We start from the raw sequence: 15,377 nt of genomic DNA, 5'->3' as shown, positions 1-15,377 counted from the left end.
GGCTTGGGGCCTCCTGGAGCCAGGGATGGCAGTGCCCTTCCAGAGGGTCAAGCTGAAGGGCCCTCCCCCCACAGGCCCCATCAGAGTCCTTCTAGGGAGGAGCCCTCAGCCTGAGGCTCTGGTCAGTCCCAGGCCTGGTGGCAGGACCTTCTCCCTCCTCCCAGCTGGGTTCTGCTTGGAAGCCACCCACCGAGGCCCGGACTCGGGCTCCTGGTTTGGTCTTCCTTGGATTGGACATGACTCCACGTGAGGGTCTCTACAAGCCACCTGGGTCTCAACACTGTGGCCACCAGCCTCCACTTTGTGGCTCACCGTCTGCTTCTCCATCTTCCGACCGCACCGCCCTGGACACACCTGGTCTCCCAGAGTGGTGCCTGACTCGCTCTTGAAGAGGCTGCCCCCTCACCCTGACACGTTCCCCTGCACTGGCCCCATTACCACCTGGCATTCAGAAAATGGCCCAACGTCCCCCAGAACTCCCTGCTAAGGTGCCCGAGGCCCCTCACCCTCCTGAAGCCCCTCAGCCCAGGCCAGCAGGTCCCACCACTGGTCCTCCAGAACCTTCTGGCTGACCCAGCAGGATGGAGCCAGGTGTTTAGGAATCTCAGCAGCCAGGTGGGCCAGCTGTGGGGCAGAGCTCCCCTGGGCCCCGCCTACTCCTCTCAACCAGCCCCAGCCCTGTAGCAGCTGAGGTGACCAGGGCTGGGGCAAGGGCCAGCCTTGCACAGAAGCGAGACACAAGAGGCCACACAGCCCAGGGTCCTGATGCTCAGGAGCCCAGGGCAGAGAGAAATACTCACGCAGGGAAGTCACTGGCGTACTGCCATCCCTCCTGGTCAGTGCCTCCCGTTATGCTGAAGTCCACATACCAGTCGGAAACCTGGGGAAGCATGTTAGTGAGAATGTGACCCCCAAATCTGTAGCTAGCCAGGAACTTGGGGAAGGCACGGCAGGGCAGGGCAAGCAGACGCCTCTCCTCAGACAGCCTGGGACTCACCCAGGTCCACTGCAGGGACGGGGGCTTTGTGCCAGCCTTGGTGCATTCCTGTAGCCCCGTAGCGTCACTCCACATATACCGGTCGGTGGGCAGACCCCTGCAGGACAAGGGGTGTGAGGTGAAGAGAGTGCCGGGAACAGGCCCAGCCTGCCACACACCCCAGAAGCAGGCATGCACCCCATCCCTGCCCCAGGCACCCTCACCAGGCGTGAGGGGCAAACACAGAACCAGCCCAGGTGGGGAGACCAACCAGGGCAATGCACGTCGCCATGGTGCCCTGGCCATAACAACCAAGACACCCACTGAGGCCACAGCGCTATCTGGGAGCTGCCTCTCTCTCCTGGGTGTTCCGGGCTGAATAGTGTCCTCCAAAAGACTAGGAAGTCCTAACACCCAGTAAGTACAGATGTGATCTGGCTGAGATGAGGTCCCTAGGTGGTCCTATCTGACTCGCATCTTCATAACAAGGGGAATGAGGACACAGGTGGACACGAAGGGAGGAGGATGTGGAGACGGCTGCCTGCGAGGCCGAAGAGGCAGGGGAAAGACCCTTCCCTGCTGCCCGGAGAAGGAACCAGCCCTGTGACATCCTGATCGCTGACCTCCAGCCTCCAGAACCCAGGACAACGCATTTCTGTTTTCCAGGCCAAGCAGCCACCATAGGGCACTACGGTAGTAGCAAGCAAGTGCAGGGACCGGGTGTGGGCACAGCTGTGAGGCCCCGGTGCCCAGAGCCCATGGCTGGAGCCTGCCTGGCCCTGTCTGCCCTCTCTCTGGATGAGGGAGCGGCGAGCCCTTCTTTGTAAGGACTGGGGGGGGGGGGGGGGCAGTGGAGGGCCAAGTGCAGGCTGTGCAGGCCCTGGGACGGGGTGTGGGTTTCTAGGAAGACCTATGCTCAGAAAAGCTCTGCCTCTGGTTTACTGGGATAACAGGGAGACACACAAATATTTACACACAGAAAGTGCCATAGGTTGTCCTGCATCCAGGGCTGAGTGGAGGGGAGATAGGCAGGGTCACCTGGGGTGGACTGTCCCCGCAGCCCACCTTCATGAACTCGTCTTTCTCTCCTCCCAGAGGCCCACACGCACCCAAGGAGGTGAGAAGGTAAAACCAAAATGCATGTGGTGTTTAGTGTCCTTGGTCAGTGAGATTGGAGGGTCCATGCAGCTTGTTCCTCATATTGCTTGATATTTATTTCACCAACTTTGAAAAAGCCAGAAAGGAAACCAATTGCACTCCAGCCCAGGTAAAAACCACAAAATTGGAGCCCGGTGAGGTGGCTCAGGCCTATCATCCCAGCAGCTCGGAGGCTGAGGCAGGAGGACCATGAGTTCAAAGCCAGCCTCAGCAACAGTGAGGAGCTAAGCAACTCAGTGAGACCCTGTCTCTAAATAAAATACAATATAGGGCTGGGGATGTGGCTCAGTGGTTCAGTGGCCCTAGTTCAATCTCTGGTGCCAAAAGAAAAATGAAAAGAAAAACCATGAAATAGAAAAGTTTGAACACGCCATTTAAAATGGCATCAAAAATACGAAATACTATCACTAAAGATGTCAAGACCCCTGTGTAGAAAATCACAAAACCTAGATGAGTGGTGGCACACCCATAATTCCTGATACTTGGCAGGCTGAGGCAGGAAGATCAAGTTTGAGGTCAGCCTGGGAACCTTAGACGCGCTGTCTCAAAATAAAAGAATAAAAAGAACTGGGGTGTAGCATAGTGGTAGAGCACCCCTGGGTTCAATTCCCAGTACTGGAAAAATGGAAAATAAAATGAAAGAAAAGAAAAATATCCCAAAGTCTGAGTAAGAAGAAATTATAGGGCAGTGGCATAGCTCAGTGGCAGAGCACTTGCCTAGCAATATGCGAGACCACAGGTTTTCCCTAGTATCTCAAGAAAAAAAAGGAAAATAAGGAGAAGTACTTGATTAATGGAGGGTGACCTCCATTCACATTTTAGAGACTTACACTGTAAGACAGCTGTTGAACCCAAACTGATCTTCGGATCCAAGACCACCTGTTCTAGGTTCCCCGGGGTTTTCCAGGACTGGGACAAGCTACTTCTCACGTTCATCTAGAACTGCTTCAAGAATCGTCAGAAGACCAGTAAAGACAGTGAGAGGATTTGTCCCAGTAACACTGAAAACCTCCTGAGAGGAACCATAACTGGGTCAATGCAGGATTAGCCCCAGGACACCCAATAGCTGGGTGGAAGAGAAAGGCTTGGGGTGGGGCTGCGGCGTGCGGACACTTGATTTAAGACAAAAACACCCTATAATCCAGGAGGAAAAGGACAGATTTCTCAATAAAGAGTGAGAGTTTTATTTCAAGTGAATATTTTAAGTGAAAAAACCACATCTCGGCAAGGCTGCAAGTAGCCACCACAGCTTTCTAGGATTCATGATACTTCCCACAGAAGACGAGAAGATCCCAAGACAGTCAGCTAAGACACACAGCCACTGGGCGTGGTGGCACACACCTGTAATCCCAGTGGCTCAGAGGCTGAGGCAGGAGGATCCTGAGTTCAAAGCCAGCCTTAGCAATGGTGAGGAGCTAAGTAACTCAAGGAGACCCTGTCTCTAAATAAAATACAACATAGGGCTGGGGATGTGGCTCAGTGGTCAAGCGCCCCTGAGTTCAATTCCTGGTACCAAAAAAAAAAAAAAAAGAAGAAGAAGAAAAGAAAGGCAAAGACCCTGTGAACAAATCTAAGAGAAGCGGTCTAAAGGCAAAATTTGGGATCAGCTGAATCAGCTAGTCTTTTTGGAGGGGAGCCGGGAGTACTGAGGATTGAATTTAGGGGCACTAGACCACTGAGCCACATCCCCAGCCCTATTTTGTATTTTATTTAGAAACATGGTCTCACTGAGTTGCTTGGCATCTCACTTTTGCTGAGGCTGGCTTTGAACTCGTGATCCTCCTGCCTCAGCCTCCTAAGCCACTGGGATTACAGGCGTGCGCCACTGCACCCGGATTTAATCAGCTAGTCTTGTGTGACAAACTTGGAGGAATTTCCCAGCTGAAAGCTACACGTGTCCCCACTGTGGTCTTGGAGACCTGGCTCCCTGGCCAGCGTGGTCTTCTCGGAGCTCATCAATAAAGGACTAACAGAGTGCTTTCAAAGCACTTGCACTAAAGTGGTTCACACAAGAAGCACCAGGGTGAAGGTATCCCAGCTGCTAAGAAGCTCAGAGAAAAAGGAATATGATGGCCACACCTGTGATCTAGCAACCCAGGAGGCTGAGGCAGGAGGACTGCAAGTTCAAGTCCAACCTGGGCAGCTTTGTGAGACATCGGCTCAAAATAAAAAATAAAAATGAATAAAGGGCTGGGGTTGTAGCTCACGGTAGAGAGCCCTGGGTTCAATCCCTAGTACTGCAAGGGGGAAAAAGAGATTCAAAGATGTCACAGCAACTGAACATTTGGGAAAATAAAACTTTATTAAATCAAACATGAATAAATGGAAACCAAACCAAACCAATGCGACCTCACGCTCTATAGAATATATAACAGTTCGGGACCCAACTCCCCAGGCTGAGGAAGAGAGCCTGTAGAATGGGGTCAACATATGAGGACCCTGGGCCCAACCAGGCACACCGCCCACTCTGGACCTGCCTCCAAGCTGAGGCTGACTTTTACATTTTTACATTTTTAAGTGGTTGAAAAGGATTAAGAGAAAAACCACATTTTGTGATAGGTGGAAATGTTACACAGTTCAAATTTCGGCATCTGTGTGTGAGTTTGATGGAGACTCTGGTGCTCCTCCAGGGACATGCTGCCTGTGGCTGCTTTGACATGACCACCACAGAGATGAGCGGTTGTGACCTCAGGTTATACGACTTGTCTACAGGATTTTCTTAAAGACTCTAACTTAATATAAAGGAAAAGACTGACTAGATTATGTACACTTAAACATCGAAAACTGCAGCTAAGCCAGGCGCAGTGGTACATGCCTATAATCCAAGTGGCTCAGGAGGCTGAGGCAGGAGGATCATGAGTTCAAAGCCAGCCTCGGCAACAGCGAGGTGCTAAGCAACTCAGTGAGACCCTGTCTCTAAATAAAATACAAAATAGGGCCAGGGATGTGGCTCAGTGGCCAAGTGCCCCTGAGTTCAATCCCCAGTAACCGCTCCCCCTAAAAAAAAAGTTGCCACTAACAGAGCAAATTCTGGAAAGAAGAGACATTCCCTCACTACCTCCACCTATCCCAACACCCAAGTAAGACCACCATCTTGTTAGAAGTTAGGATCTGCGGTTTGGCAAAGAGGGACAAGGGATGATGGGGGCTGGGTGAGACTTGGCTGTGTTCTCCTCTTGACCTGGTGTTGGAGGTGGGATGCCCAGTGAGAGGTGCATATGCTGTGTAATACATACATATGTTCTGCAAACTTTTAATGTTATATCCTTTAAGTATTTTATATTTTAGTTATAGTTGGACACAATACCTTTATTTTGTTTATTTATTTTTATGTAGTGCTGAGGATTGAACCCAGGGCCTCGCACATGCTAGGCAAGAGCTCTACCACTGAGCTACAACCCCAGCCCAATGTTATACCCTTCAATAATGAGTTTTAACATCCAGTACACCGAGAGAAGCACCCTCCACAAGCAGTAATGTTCAGCTAATTCTACGTAGGGTACCTGACACAACTTGAGGCCACACTGGACATGGCTGTCCAGTTTTGTCAGAACTAGGACCTGGCCCAGGCAGGGTGCCTTGGTGCCACTCACCTGCTGGTGTAGCCTGTGACGGGGTTCCAGCGCTGGTTCTCGTAGATGTAGACACTCTTCACGTCCGACTGTGTGTAGATGTTGCTGGTGCTGCTGGCCAGGCCTGGGGAGAGAGGAGGCCCCACGGTCCTGAGGCCCCAGCCTGCCTGGAAGCCTGGATTTCCCTCTGAAGCTCCAAAAGGCACTCAGAGATAAGGTGGGGAGTGGGGTGGACCCAGGCAGCTGAGAGGGTCAGCAGGCTGCTGAGTGAGCCTCCCAGGGCCTGTCTGGCTTGGGTGTCTTGTCTGGGACATGATTACTCTGGGGTTGCACAGCCTCAAAGAGAAGAACCTCCCGCGCACACCCCTCCCACACTCCACCTCATGCTCTGTCCACAGCACAAGGGCTGTGGCGTGGAGGGCTGTGGCGTGGAGGGCTGTGGCGTGGAATGTTCTGTTTCCATATTTGCTTCTGCCTCCACTTTCCACAGGCCGACCAGGACTCAGAGTTTGGGCCACTGGGAGCCTGGGTCCTGGAGCTGCCCTGGCGCACCCTGAGGTCTCGCCTGTGACACGAGGGGCTGAACACGTTAGAGGTCCTGGCAGCTGTATCTAGAACCTTCAAGACCCTCTGCTCATTCTTGGAGGGCGTCTTGGAGGCGAGGCCTGGTCTTCTGACTCTCATGCCCCGTGGCTTGGCCTGAACTATCCTCTGTGGAGGCTGGCAGTGGTGAAGGTCACCTGTCAGCCAGCTCTTAGCCAAGTGTCAGTAATGGGATAGCAGCCCTGGCACCAACAGGGAAGCCAGAGGGGATTAGAGGAGGGAACACCTGGAGAGGCTCGGAGGAGGGCCCGGGAGCTGGTCCTGCCAGCCACAGGTGCTCAAGCCGCCTCACCTTGGAAGCAGCCTCCACCGTAGCCACCTGTGTACACCCAGGCTGTATGGTCGTAGCCGATGCCCCACACCACGCCGCGGCTGTTGGCCTCCACCACCCGCAGGTGGCCTCCCATCTGCCTCCAGAACCTGGAGGGCCGAAAAGGCATCTCAGTCCAGTTTGTCCTTCCACGTATCCTGGGCCTTGTCTTTTGGCCTCTTGTGGACAAGGTATTCTCCAAGTCCTGTATCCAGCAGAACTGATAAAGCACTTGGCCTCCCCTTTTGTATTAACCAACACTAAAGAGGGCCGAGGAACTCTGGGCAGGGGCTTGTCCTCCAACCTTTGGGCTGAACTGATAAGGGTGGACACCACCTGCAGGCTAGGGCATGGGGAGGGGCTGTGGCCAGGCTTGAGGTCATGGCAGAGGACAGGAATGCCTAACCATCTGCAGGGGCAATAGCAAGACCAGCAGCTGGGTCAGCTTCCTGCAGCCTGAGGCCACATCCCTGTCATTAGACGGTGTGGGGCACACATGGCTTCAGTGAGCATACAGGATCCCCCCATCCATGGCAGGGGTTTCTGGGCTCCCTGTGACCCGCAGTAACTGAGCCCAGAGCCTGATCAGGAAGTGTCCCCTACTGATTCCTCTCAGGGCTCAGTTCACACCATGGCACTCAGTGACCTCATTCCCTCTTGTGGCTTTAAATGCCCCCAAAGAGCCATCCTGAGCCAGCTTGAGCCTGCTCCAGGCCTCCCAGCCACTAAGCCCCACGTCTTCCCACACACCACCAGCTGCCCCACACCTGACTGCCCAACCCCCCAGCTCTACTCCAGGACCACCCATTATTCTCCCTCCTTTGCCTCCACAGCCTGGGTGCAGGGGCTCAGCAGGAGCTAGAGGTGGCAGAGCACCCAGAGTCTGTGCGCTGGCTGGTAAGTCTGGCTTCTCTGGCCTGCGAGCCCCTGCAGAGTGCAAGCTAAGCCTGGTCACCTCACTCCATGTTCCCTGGGACATTCTGTGACTGCCTAGTGGGTGGCACTGACCTGTGCTGGGCCCATACTTGAATGCCTGGCAGGGTGGGGATCTGGAGACCAGCCATGGCTCTGACTGGCCCTGCATGGGCTCCAGGTCTTCCTGACTCCTACTTCTGGAACCACAAGATCTGGGTGCTCAGGGGAAGAGCAAGGCCAGGCCCCAGGTCCACTCACATCTGGTCACAAGGCAGCAGGTGCTCATGGGCCTCCAGGTCTGGGCTGGGCTCACTCACAAAGATGTCTCCCTTGCAGGTAATGGACCAGATGGCCTGTGGGGATGGGCGGCCTTGGACCCTCCGGCTCTCACAGCAGGACAGGCTGAGCAGGGCGAGCTGTTGTGGAGATATGGCCAGTTACTCTGGGGTAGGCGGAGGCCTGGCTGCCCCTTATTCCCTGGCCCGTAGGACCCCCACTCACTCACCCAGTCATTCATGTCCTGCTCGGTGGCAGCAGCCAGGCGCACGGGCCACCTCTGCCGTGTCCTCTCAGGAGTATATAGGGCAAAGGAGTGCTTGGCCTCATTGAGCACTGGGACCAGCACTGTCACCTCATTGAGGAACACATGAAGGTACTGTTGGAAGAGGAGCACAAGGCAAGGCTGTCACCTTGGGGACAGAGGAGCCTCAGGGCAGTGCTGGAGCTCCAAGCAGCAGGGACCCCCACTGTGGTCATGGGCAGGGATGGGCCACCCTCATTCTAGAGCTCTTCCCTGGCCTGCTGGTTTCAATGGCAGCCACAGGGCCCAGCAGGTGCCAGTACTGAAACTTCACTTTGTAACAAATGCTTTGGTGACATTTTTTTTTTTTCAGTACAGGGGATGAACCCCAGGGTTGATCTACTACTGAACTACATTCCAGTCTACTTTATTTTTTTGAGACAGGATCTTACTAAGTTGCCCAGGTTAGCCATGAACTTGTGATCTCCCTGCCTCAGCCTCCAGAGTCACTGGGATTACAGGAGCAGCCACTGTGCCTGGCCTTAGTGACATTTCAAAGAAATCCTTTTGGGTGTTGACTGCCTGGCACATAGCAGCTGTCAGGAGGACGGTTGACCTCATCTTCCCTAGCCTCACTTCTCGGTTAAAAAACTAGTTGACTGTAAATGGCTGTTGGAGGGAGGACAGTGGCTCTAGGAGCTTGCACATGCACGTACATGCAGAGGCACCCAAGTCTACCCCTGGCATGAGTAAGACTGAGCACCCTGTGAGCTGGCCAGACTGGAGTGAGCACCGGGGACTGCCCTGCACCCCCTCTCTGGGAAACCCTGTCCCTTTATGATGCCGCCCCAGCCCCCTGCCGTTACCTTCTTCTCCTCATGGACCACGTAGTAGATGAAGAGGATGCTGTCTCGAGCCCCGTCATGCCCCGTGAACTGCTCCAGGGCCACGCGGACGTCCACCCACTTGTGGGGCTTCCAGTCACACCACCACTGCAGGGCCCCGGTCTTCACCCACACTGACTGTCACATGGGCATCCAGGACAGTAGGGACACCATCACAGGCAGGCCCGCAGACCCCTGGCCTGTGTGGGCCCCCTACTCCCAGCACCCCTGAGCTTCCTTGGGTCCCAGTCTCTGCTCTGGTGATGAGGGGCTCCTGCCCAATGCTCCCAACCCCCACCCTCCCAGCTGGCCCTTTTCCCATCGGTGACAAGTCACAATGAGGCACTGGACCCCATCTGAGCTGCCTCTATATGAGCCCTAGTTTTCACATAGCCAGTGGGACGGGCACTGTTAGACCACGTTCTGGATGAGGAAACTGGGGCTCAGGGAGGATCTGAGCCGGTGTCAGGGAATCAAACCTGTGATGTAAACACGGCTTGCCCTGAGCTGAGGCCCAGATTTGAATGCAGACTGGAAGCTTCTGCACAAGATGAGCCCTGGCCGGTCTCGGGCAGCCAGGTTCCTCCCTCCTCAGCCCGTCTCTGGGCCTTGCAGGGCGCTGCTCTGCCTCGGGGGCGCGTGAGCCATGCCAGGTGGGCCCCATTGAGCAGGGTATGGTGCCTGCAGCTCTCTCCAGACTCATTTCAACAAAACACAAGACCCTTGGGCACTTGGGGTTCTGGGGTAGAATGTGAGGATTTGCTTCTCACCTCCCCCTGCTCCCTCCTGGGGTCCTGCATTTCTGGGCCCCAGGACCCACACAGTGCCCTGAAGGCAGTGAGGCCCCAACGAAAGTCCTTCAGGATGGGTGAATAAAGGACCTCATCTCCTGATCTTTAATCCATCCTGGGGCCTGGAAGCCAGGCTGTGTGTCCGCAATGGCACGGACAGAGCCACTGATGCTCCTCTGCCCCACCTCAGGGGTGAGACTCAACAAAAGCCTGCTGAGAAGGCAGCTGGGCCCCACCTGCTCCACGGCCTGCTCGTAATGCCGGAAGTTCTCCAGCTCCCGCTTGGTCCTTTCTGTGAGCTGCTGGAAGATCTGCTTCCTCCAGGCGGCGGTTTGTGCTGGCGTGATGGACAGGGACAGCGTCTGCACTGAGGGAGACAGGCCTGCAGGAGGCCGCAGTGTCACCGTGCCCACAGCGAGGTAGGCAGGAGGCCAGGATTGCTCCCCCGCCCCCCCGCCCCAATCAGCCGTTTCTTGCTAGAAAGCTCCAGTCTCTGTAGAATGTCCTGTGAGCCCTCCTCCCACCATTTGCTCTCATGAGCAAGTTACTGTCCCCAGCCAGTATTAGGAGAGGACCGGGAGAAGGCAGGGAAGCCCAGCTGCTGGCTTCCTTCCCCTGGCCTCCCCAGTGGATCTCTGATGGCCACAGACTGACCCAAGGGCTCGGTCAGCACTGCTGAGACCTGGGCATTCAGGCAGGACGATGGGCCTGCTCCAGCCCCAATTCATCCATGCCCACTCCCCTCAGGTGCACCTCCTGGGACACCAGGTCCTACCGATTCGACAGGGCCCCTTACCAGACTGGACAGTGAACCACTTGAGCACGGAGCCTGCCTCCACTGCGCAGCCACCTCCTGACACCCAGGCCCATAGCAGGTGGTCATCCGCCCCATAGGGCTCCTCCAAGCCCAGGGTGAAGAGCCCCAGGGAGGCGAGGCCCGTGGGTTCAGGGAGGCCAGCAGCTGAGTGGTTGGGAGCCTTCTTGGGCTCCTTCAGGTCAATGTTAGTCCAGGGCAGCTCAGCTGGGCGCCCACTGGGACCAGTGGCCTGAGTGGGCTCCCCTCTGCCCACCACTGGGCAGGCATTCTCCACATCACACTCTGCAGTCCTGCTGGCCCCAGGGTCCAAGGCTGAGCTCTCATTGGGGTTCTGGGGATTGTCCAAAGACTCCTTAGGGAGAGGCTGTTCGGGGTCCCGTCTCTCAACTTCTGAAGAAACGTCAGTGTCGTGGGATGCAGAGTCACTACTGGCCCTCACTTCATCACCAAAGAAGCAGCCAGCACTGGGGACAGAGCAGGGGAGATCATCATTCCATCGTGGGGGGTGCTATCCCGCCGTGACCACCTACGTGACCTCAGGAGTCACAACCTCCCTGAACTCCTGTCTCTTCCTCTGCACAATCCCTGCTTCCCAGGGAGCTGAGACACCTGGGCCTCCCCCCAGATCAATCACTTCAGTGTGCCTGGGGGTGAAGATCTGGGATGAGGATCTTTTTCACTGTGTAAAACACACCATTTTAAAGCATTCAATTCAGTGGCACTTAGTGGACTGACAATGTTGTACAACCTCATTTCTTCCGAGTTCCAGAACTTTCTCATCGCCCAAATGGACACTCTGTACCCACGAGGCAGTCACTCTATCCTCCGCTCCCTCTACCCACAACTCCTCTGGCTAACGTGTTATCATTATGGAATTGCCTGTTCTGACATTTCATATACATTGAACCAAGGGACCAACGTGTGGCCTTTCGTGTCTGGCTTCTTTCACTGAGGACCATATTTTCAGTGTTCATGCCTGTGGTGCCATGAGTCAGATCACCATTTCTTTCATTGCCCAATCACTGCTGGTTGTTGGGCTAGTTCCATCTTTTGGTCACTGTGACTAATACTTCCATAAACATTCCTGTACAAACTTTTGCTTGAACACTTGTTTTCAATTATTTAGCTATAAAACTAAGAGTGAATTGACTGGGTCATGTGGTCATTCTTTGTTTGACTTCTATGCCCTACCACCCCTGGGTCACCTGAGGAGGCTTGACGAGCTGCCAGAGTGGGACCGGTCACACTCTCGGGTGGCAACAATAGCCTTCCATGTCTTCCCACTGAGCTCACTGGGGGTGACGCCCTGCCGGAAGTACACAGCTCGGTCCTCACAGCTGATGCCCCAGACCTGGAACAGAGACGCTGCTCAGAGGAGTCTGGTGTAGACTGGGGGTGTGCAGGGAGGACAGGTAGCCAAGGAAGCACACACCTGCAAACGCAGGCAGGAGCTGCGCCTCCCCGTGGTGTGCAGTGGGTGTGTGCATGTGTGTTAGGGATGGGGAGGTTGGTGGGGTGGGTGTGCAAAAGTCCAGTGTGTAAGAGGAGCCCCGCAGGGGTGAGGTGGGCTGAGCTCAGCAGCAAGCTCAGGGGACGCAGGGCCCCAGTCCTGGCTCCTCGACCTTAGGCAGACCAGGAGCTTTGGGAGCTTCGAGTGACAAGGTCCACAGACAGTGGGGCTGTGCTGGGGTGCAAGGTCCGCCTATGACACTATCTTCAGTGTGGCCTCTGGTGGGAAGCTGATCCCCAAGAGAACTTCCATGTTCTTAGGGGTAGGGGCGGGGTCAATCACCTCACAGCAAGGATCTGTGCCCTTTGAATCTTAAAAAGTACCCAAACCTATTTGTTAATAAGGAGGCCACACTGTCAGATGATACGGACAACACTCATGAGAAGCAGAGTCCAGAGTCAAAGTTGGAGGTCCATTCCAACCCCGCTTTGTGTCCATCCACCTGATCCCCCAAGTATCTTTAAATGACACCTTCCAGTCTCTGGGTCACACACACACACCCCAGCAGATCCAGGCTCACTGATCTGAGGGACCTTAGGAAAGTAACTCCAGGACAAATAGAGACTCCAGAACCCTGAGGGAGCCAGTCCCCGGGGCCGTCCAAGGCGGAGACTCACTGCAGCAAGCGTGAGGAGCCCGTAAGTGAAAAGGATGTGAGATGTGGGGCAGGAAGGGTGGGGGGACCCGGGGGCCGTGAGCACACCTGGTCATTGAGCCCCACGTTCACCATGACCATCTCGCCAACCATCTCGATCCAGCTGGTGCCACAGGGATTGTGAGAGTTGACACCCCTTCGGAACCATACCTGGAAAAGTCCAAAATAAATAGCCTCCCTGGAGGACATGGAGCAGAGGGCTTTTCCTAAGGCTCAGGAAGAACAAATGAATCATCTGACCTTTGGCTCAGGGCTCTAAATGAGCAGGGCACATGGTGAGAAAGGAGACGCTGATGCACGTCTATCCTCCCCCATCCTGCCCTGTGTCCCTGCTCTCGGCACCATCCTACCTGACCTCTGCTTCCCCTTCTCTGCCCTAGCATGCGGAAAAAGTCTTTTAGGAAAACTAGTTCTTTATAAATTCATTTTTAGAATAAATACCCTATTTGGGGTCTACTTTTACTGTTATATAACATAGTCTCTTTAATGTTAACTTTTTTCATGTTGACTTGTAAAAATATACACAGTTGAGGCTAGGCACGGTGGCACAGGCCTGTAATCCCAACAGCTCAGGAGGCTGAGACAGGAGGATCGCGAGTTCAAAGCCAGCCTCAGCAACAGCGAGGCACTAAGCAACTAAGAGAGACCCTGTCTCTAAATAAAATACAAAACAGGGCTGGGGATGTGGCTCAGTGATTGAGTGCCCCTGAGTTCAATCCCTAGTACCCCCTCAAAAAATATATATTGGGCTGAGGATGTGGCTCAAGCGGTAGTGCACTCGCCTGGCATGCGTGCGGCCCAGGTTTGATCATCAGCACCACATACAAACAAAGATGTTGTGTCTGCCGAAAACTAAAAAAATAAATATTAAAAATTCTCTCTCTTTAAAATATATATATTGCTACAAAATTGAACTGAATTCCCCCAGGCCTACCTGGCCCCACAGCTCACCTGGTGGTCATCCTCAACCCCTACCCCGGACCAGCTGTCCCCTAGGGCTGTTCTCACCCACTATGGATGGTGGCCTGTACGGGCCCCCATCAGTCTCAGACCCACTGGATCTTGATCTAGTAGCGCTCACATGTTCTAGAATTCCTGAGGTGGGGAGGGGAAGGGTTACATGAAAAGACCCTCAAACCCCTCTTATAAAAATTTCTGGAGAATCAGCTGCAATAGGATGTACCTGTCGTGCCAGCTACCTGGGAGGGAGGCCAGGGCAGGAGGACGGCTTGAACCCAGGCAACACAGCAAGAGTAGCCAAAAGAAAAAAAAATACACTAGAATATCTAAAATGTCTCTTAAAGACCCAAAGAAAATGAGCAGTCAAATGTTTGTCTGAAGACTGAACAAACTCTGATGTAAATGAAATTTTTGCTTTTTTTACTCTAAAGGGGACAATGTGAGAGTCTTGGAAGTCATGATCTGTGGAAAGTGGGGTGCTTGGGACATGCTGGGGGGACAGTGCTATACTTTTTCAGGCTGGGTGTAACCTGAGGATTGGGGGCCCTTGGCCCTGGGGATACAGACTCAGATGTGAGGGCCACCAAACTCCTGGGTGCTAGGGGATTCCCCTTGATGTGTGGTTGGAAAGAAATCATGAAAGTAATCTGAAACTGGCTAACCTTACTGGGCTTGCCACTGATAAAATACAAATAAAAGCACTGGATAGGAAAGGCCAGGCATCCAGCTCACGGGGCTCTGGCAGATCCGCTTTTGGTTATTTGAAATGCTGGGCCCCTAAAGTGATATATGTAGTTGTTCTGCATCGCAATATCCCCTGTGGGCGAGGAGAGAGATGCAGGAACATCTCAGGATGCGCCAATTTCACAGTGCTTGGCTGATGCTAGATTTATGCTCAAGGGCTTGAACCATCCTGACCTTCAACATGAAATGGCACCCCCAGCCCGCAGCATTCCCCATCTTACTTTCCGGTCTTTAGTGACAGCCCAGACCACGCCGACGCCCACGGAGATGTGCATGATCCCATTTTCAGACCCAGGAGGCTCCACTATGGACCAGAAACTTCCTATCAACCCCAAAAGAAACCCCAGGCACTTCCATCAGCCAAAACGCTGGGGAGTAAGCGCCCTCACCCCACTTCCCATTATGGGGCACAGGGCCAGTCCTGAGCTACCCACCTTTGGGACTGTTCCTGTTGATTCCTTCCCGGACCAGGGCCTGCCCCTCCCAGAGGGTGGCCCACAGGAGGTCATGGGGCCCACAGCTGATCTGGACCACCTCCCCGGGGGTGTCCACCAGGGACCACCAGGAGCCTTCCGGGTTGGAGTGGCTGACATCCTCTCGGTACCACACCTGGAAGAGCAGAGCACGGCACTCGCATCAGCATCTCGGCACACTCACATAGGTGGCACACGGGGATCTCTCGTGTGCCCACATATCTGATGGTATATATTTCCCTCCCAATTCTTCATTGCTGGTGAAGTTAATGACTCCAATGTGGTGAAAAAATTTGTAAACCCTGGATTTCAGTGGCCCTGGGGGATGGGCCTGTTCTGTTCATCTGCCTGTGAGAACCCTCTACCCAGCACCCCCTACCATCCAGCCTCAGGCGTGCAGCTGGCCTGGGTGTCCTGTGCCCCCTAGTGGTGATATGCTCCCAGAACACTGGTCTCTAGGGGAAGCCAGAGTCCCAGTGGACAGCAGGA

General features: G+C 54.4%; 1 protein-coding gene across 3 annotated transcripts in view; it reads right to left on the bottom strand.

The window, feature by feature from the left end:
* The window catches only part of Tecpr1 (tectonin beta-propeller repeat containing 1), a 29,301-nt gene that overhangs the window by 5,302 nt on the left and 8,622 nt on the right, over positions 1-15,377 (bottom strand). For 2 of the 3 annotated variants that reach the window (XM_071605718.1, XM_027953215.2), the window contains exons 6-18: positions 14,850-15,024; positions 14,637-14,737; positions 12,760-12,861; positions 11,752-11,897; positions 10,526-11,010; positions 9,966-10,111; positions 8,921-9,076; positions 8,040-8,189; positions 7,793-7,950; positions 6,602-6,729; positions 5,728-5,830; positions 998-1,094; positions 801-880 (exon numbers count right to left, since the gene is read on the bottom strand). In XM_071605718.1, coding sequence (XP_071461819.1) covers positions 801-880; positions 998-1,094; positions 5,728-5,830; positions 6,602-6,729; positions 7,793-7,950; positions 8,040-8,189; positions 8,921-9,076; positions 9,966-10,111; positions 10,526-11,010; positions 11,752-11,897; positions 12,760-12,861; positions 14,637-14,737; positions 14,850-15,024 — 2,027 coding nt within the window. The remainder of the gene's footprint in view (positions 1-800; positions 881-997; positions 1,095-5,727; positions 5,831-6,601; positions 6,730-7,792; positions 7,951-8,039; positions 8,190-8,920; positions 9,077-9,965; positions 10,112-10,525; positions 11,011-11,751; positions 11,898-12,759; positions 12,862-14,636; positions 14,738-14,849; positions 15,025-15,377) is intronic. The other variant, XM_071605717.1, reaches the window with a different exon arrangement.

Source organism: Marmota flaviventris, chromosome 19 (genome assembly GCF_047511675.1).
Source record: "Marmota flaviventris isolate mMarFla1 chromosome 19, mMarFla1.hap1, whole genome shotgun sequence".
NCBI classification, from domain to species: Eukaryota; Metazoa; Chordata; class Mammalia; order Rodentia; family Sciuridae; genus Marmota; species Marmota flaviventris.
This window is presented reverse-complemented; position numbering and strand designations above follow the sequence as displayed.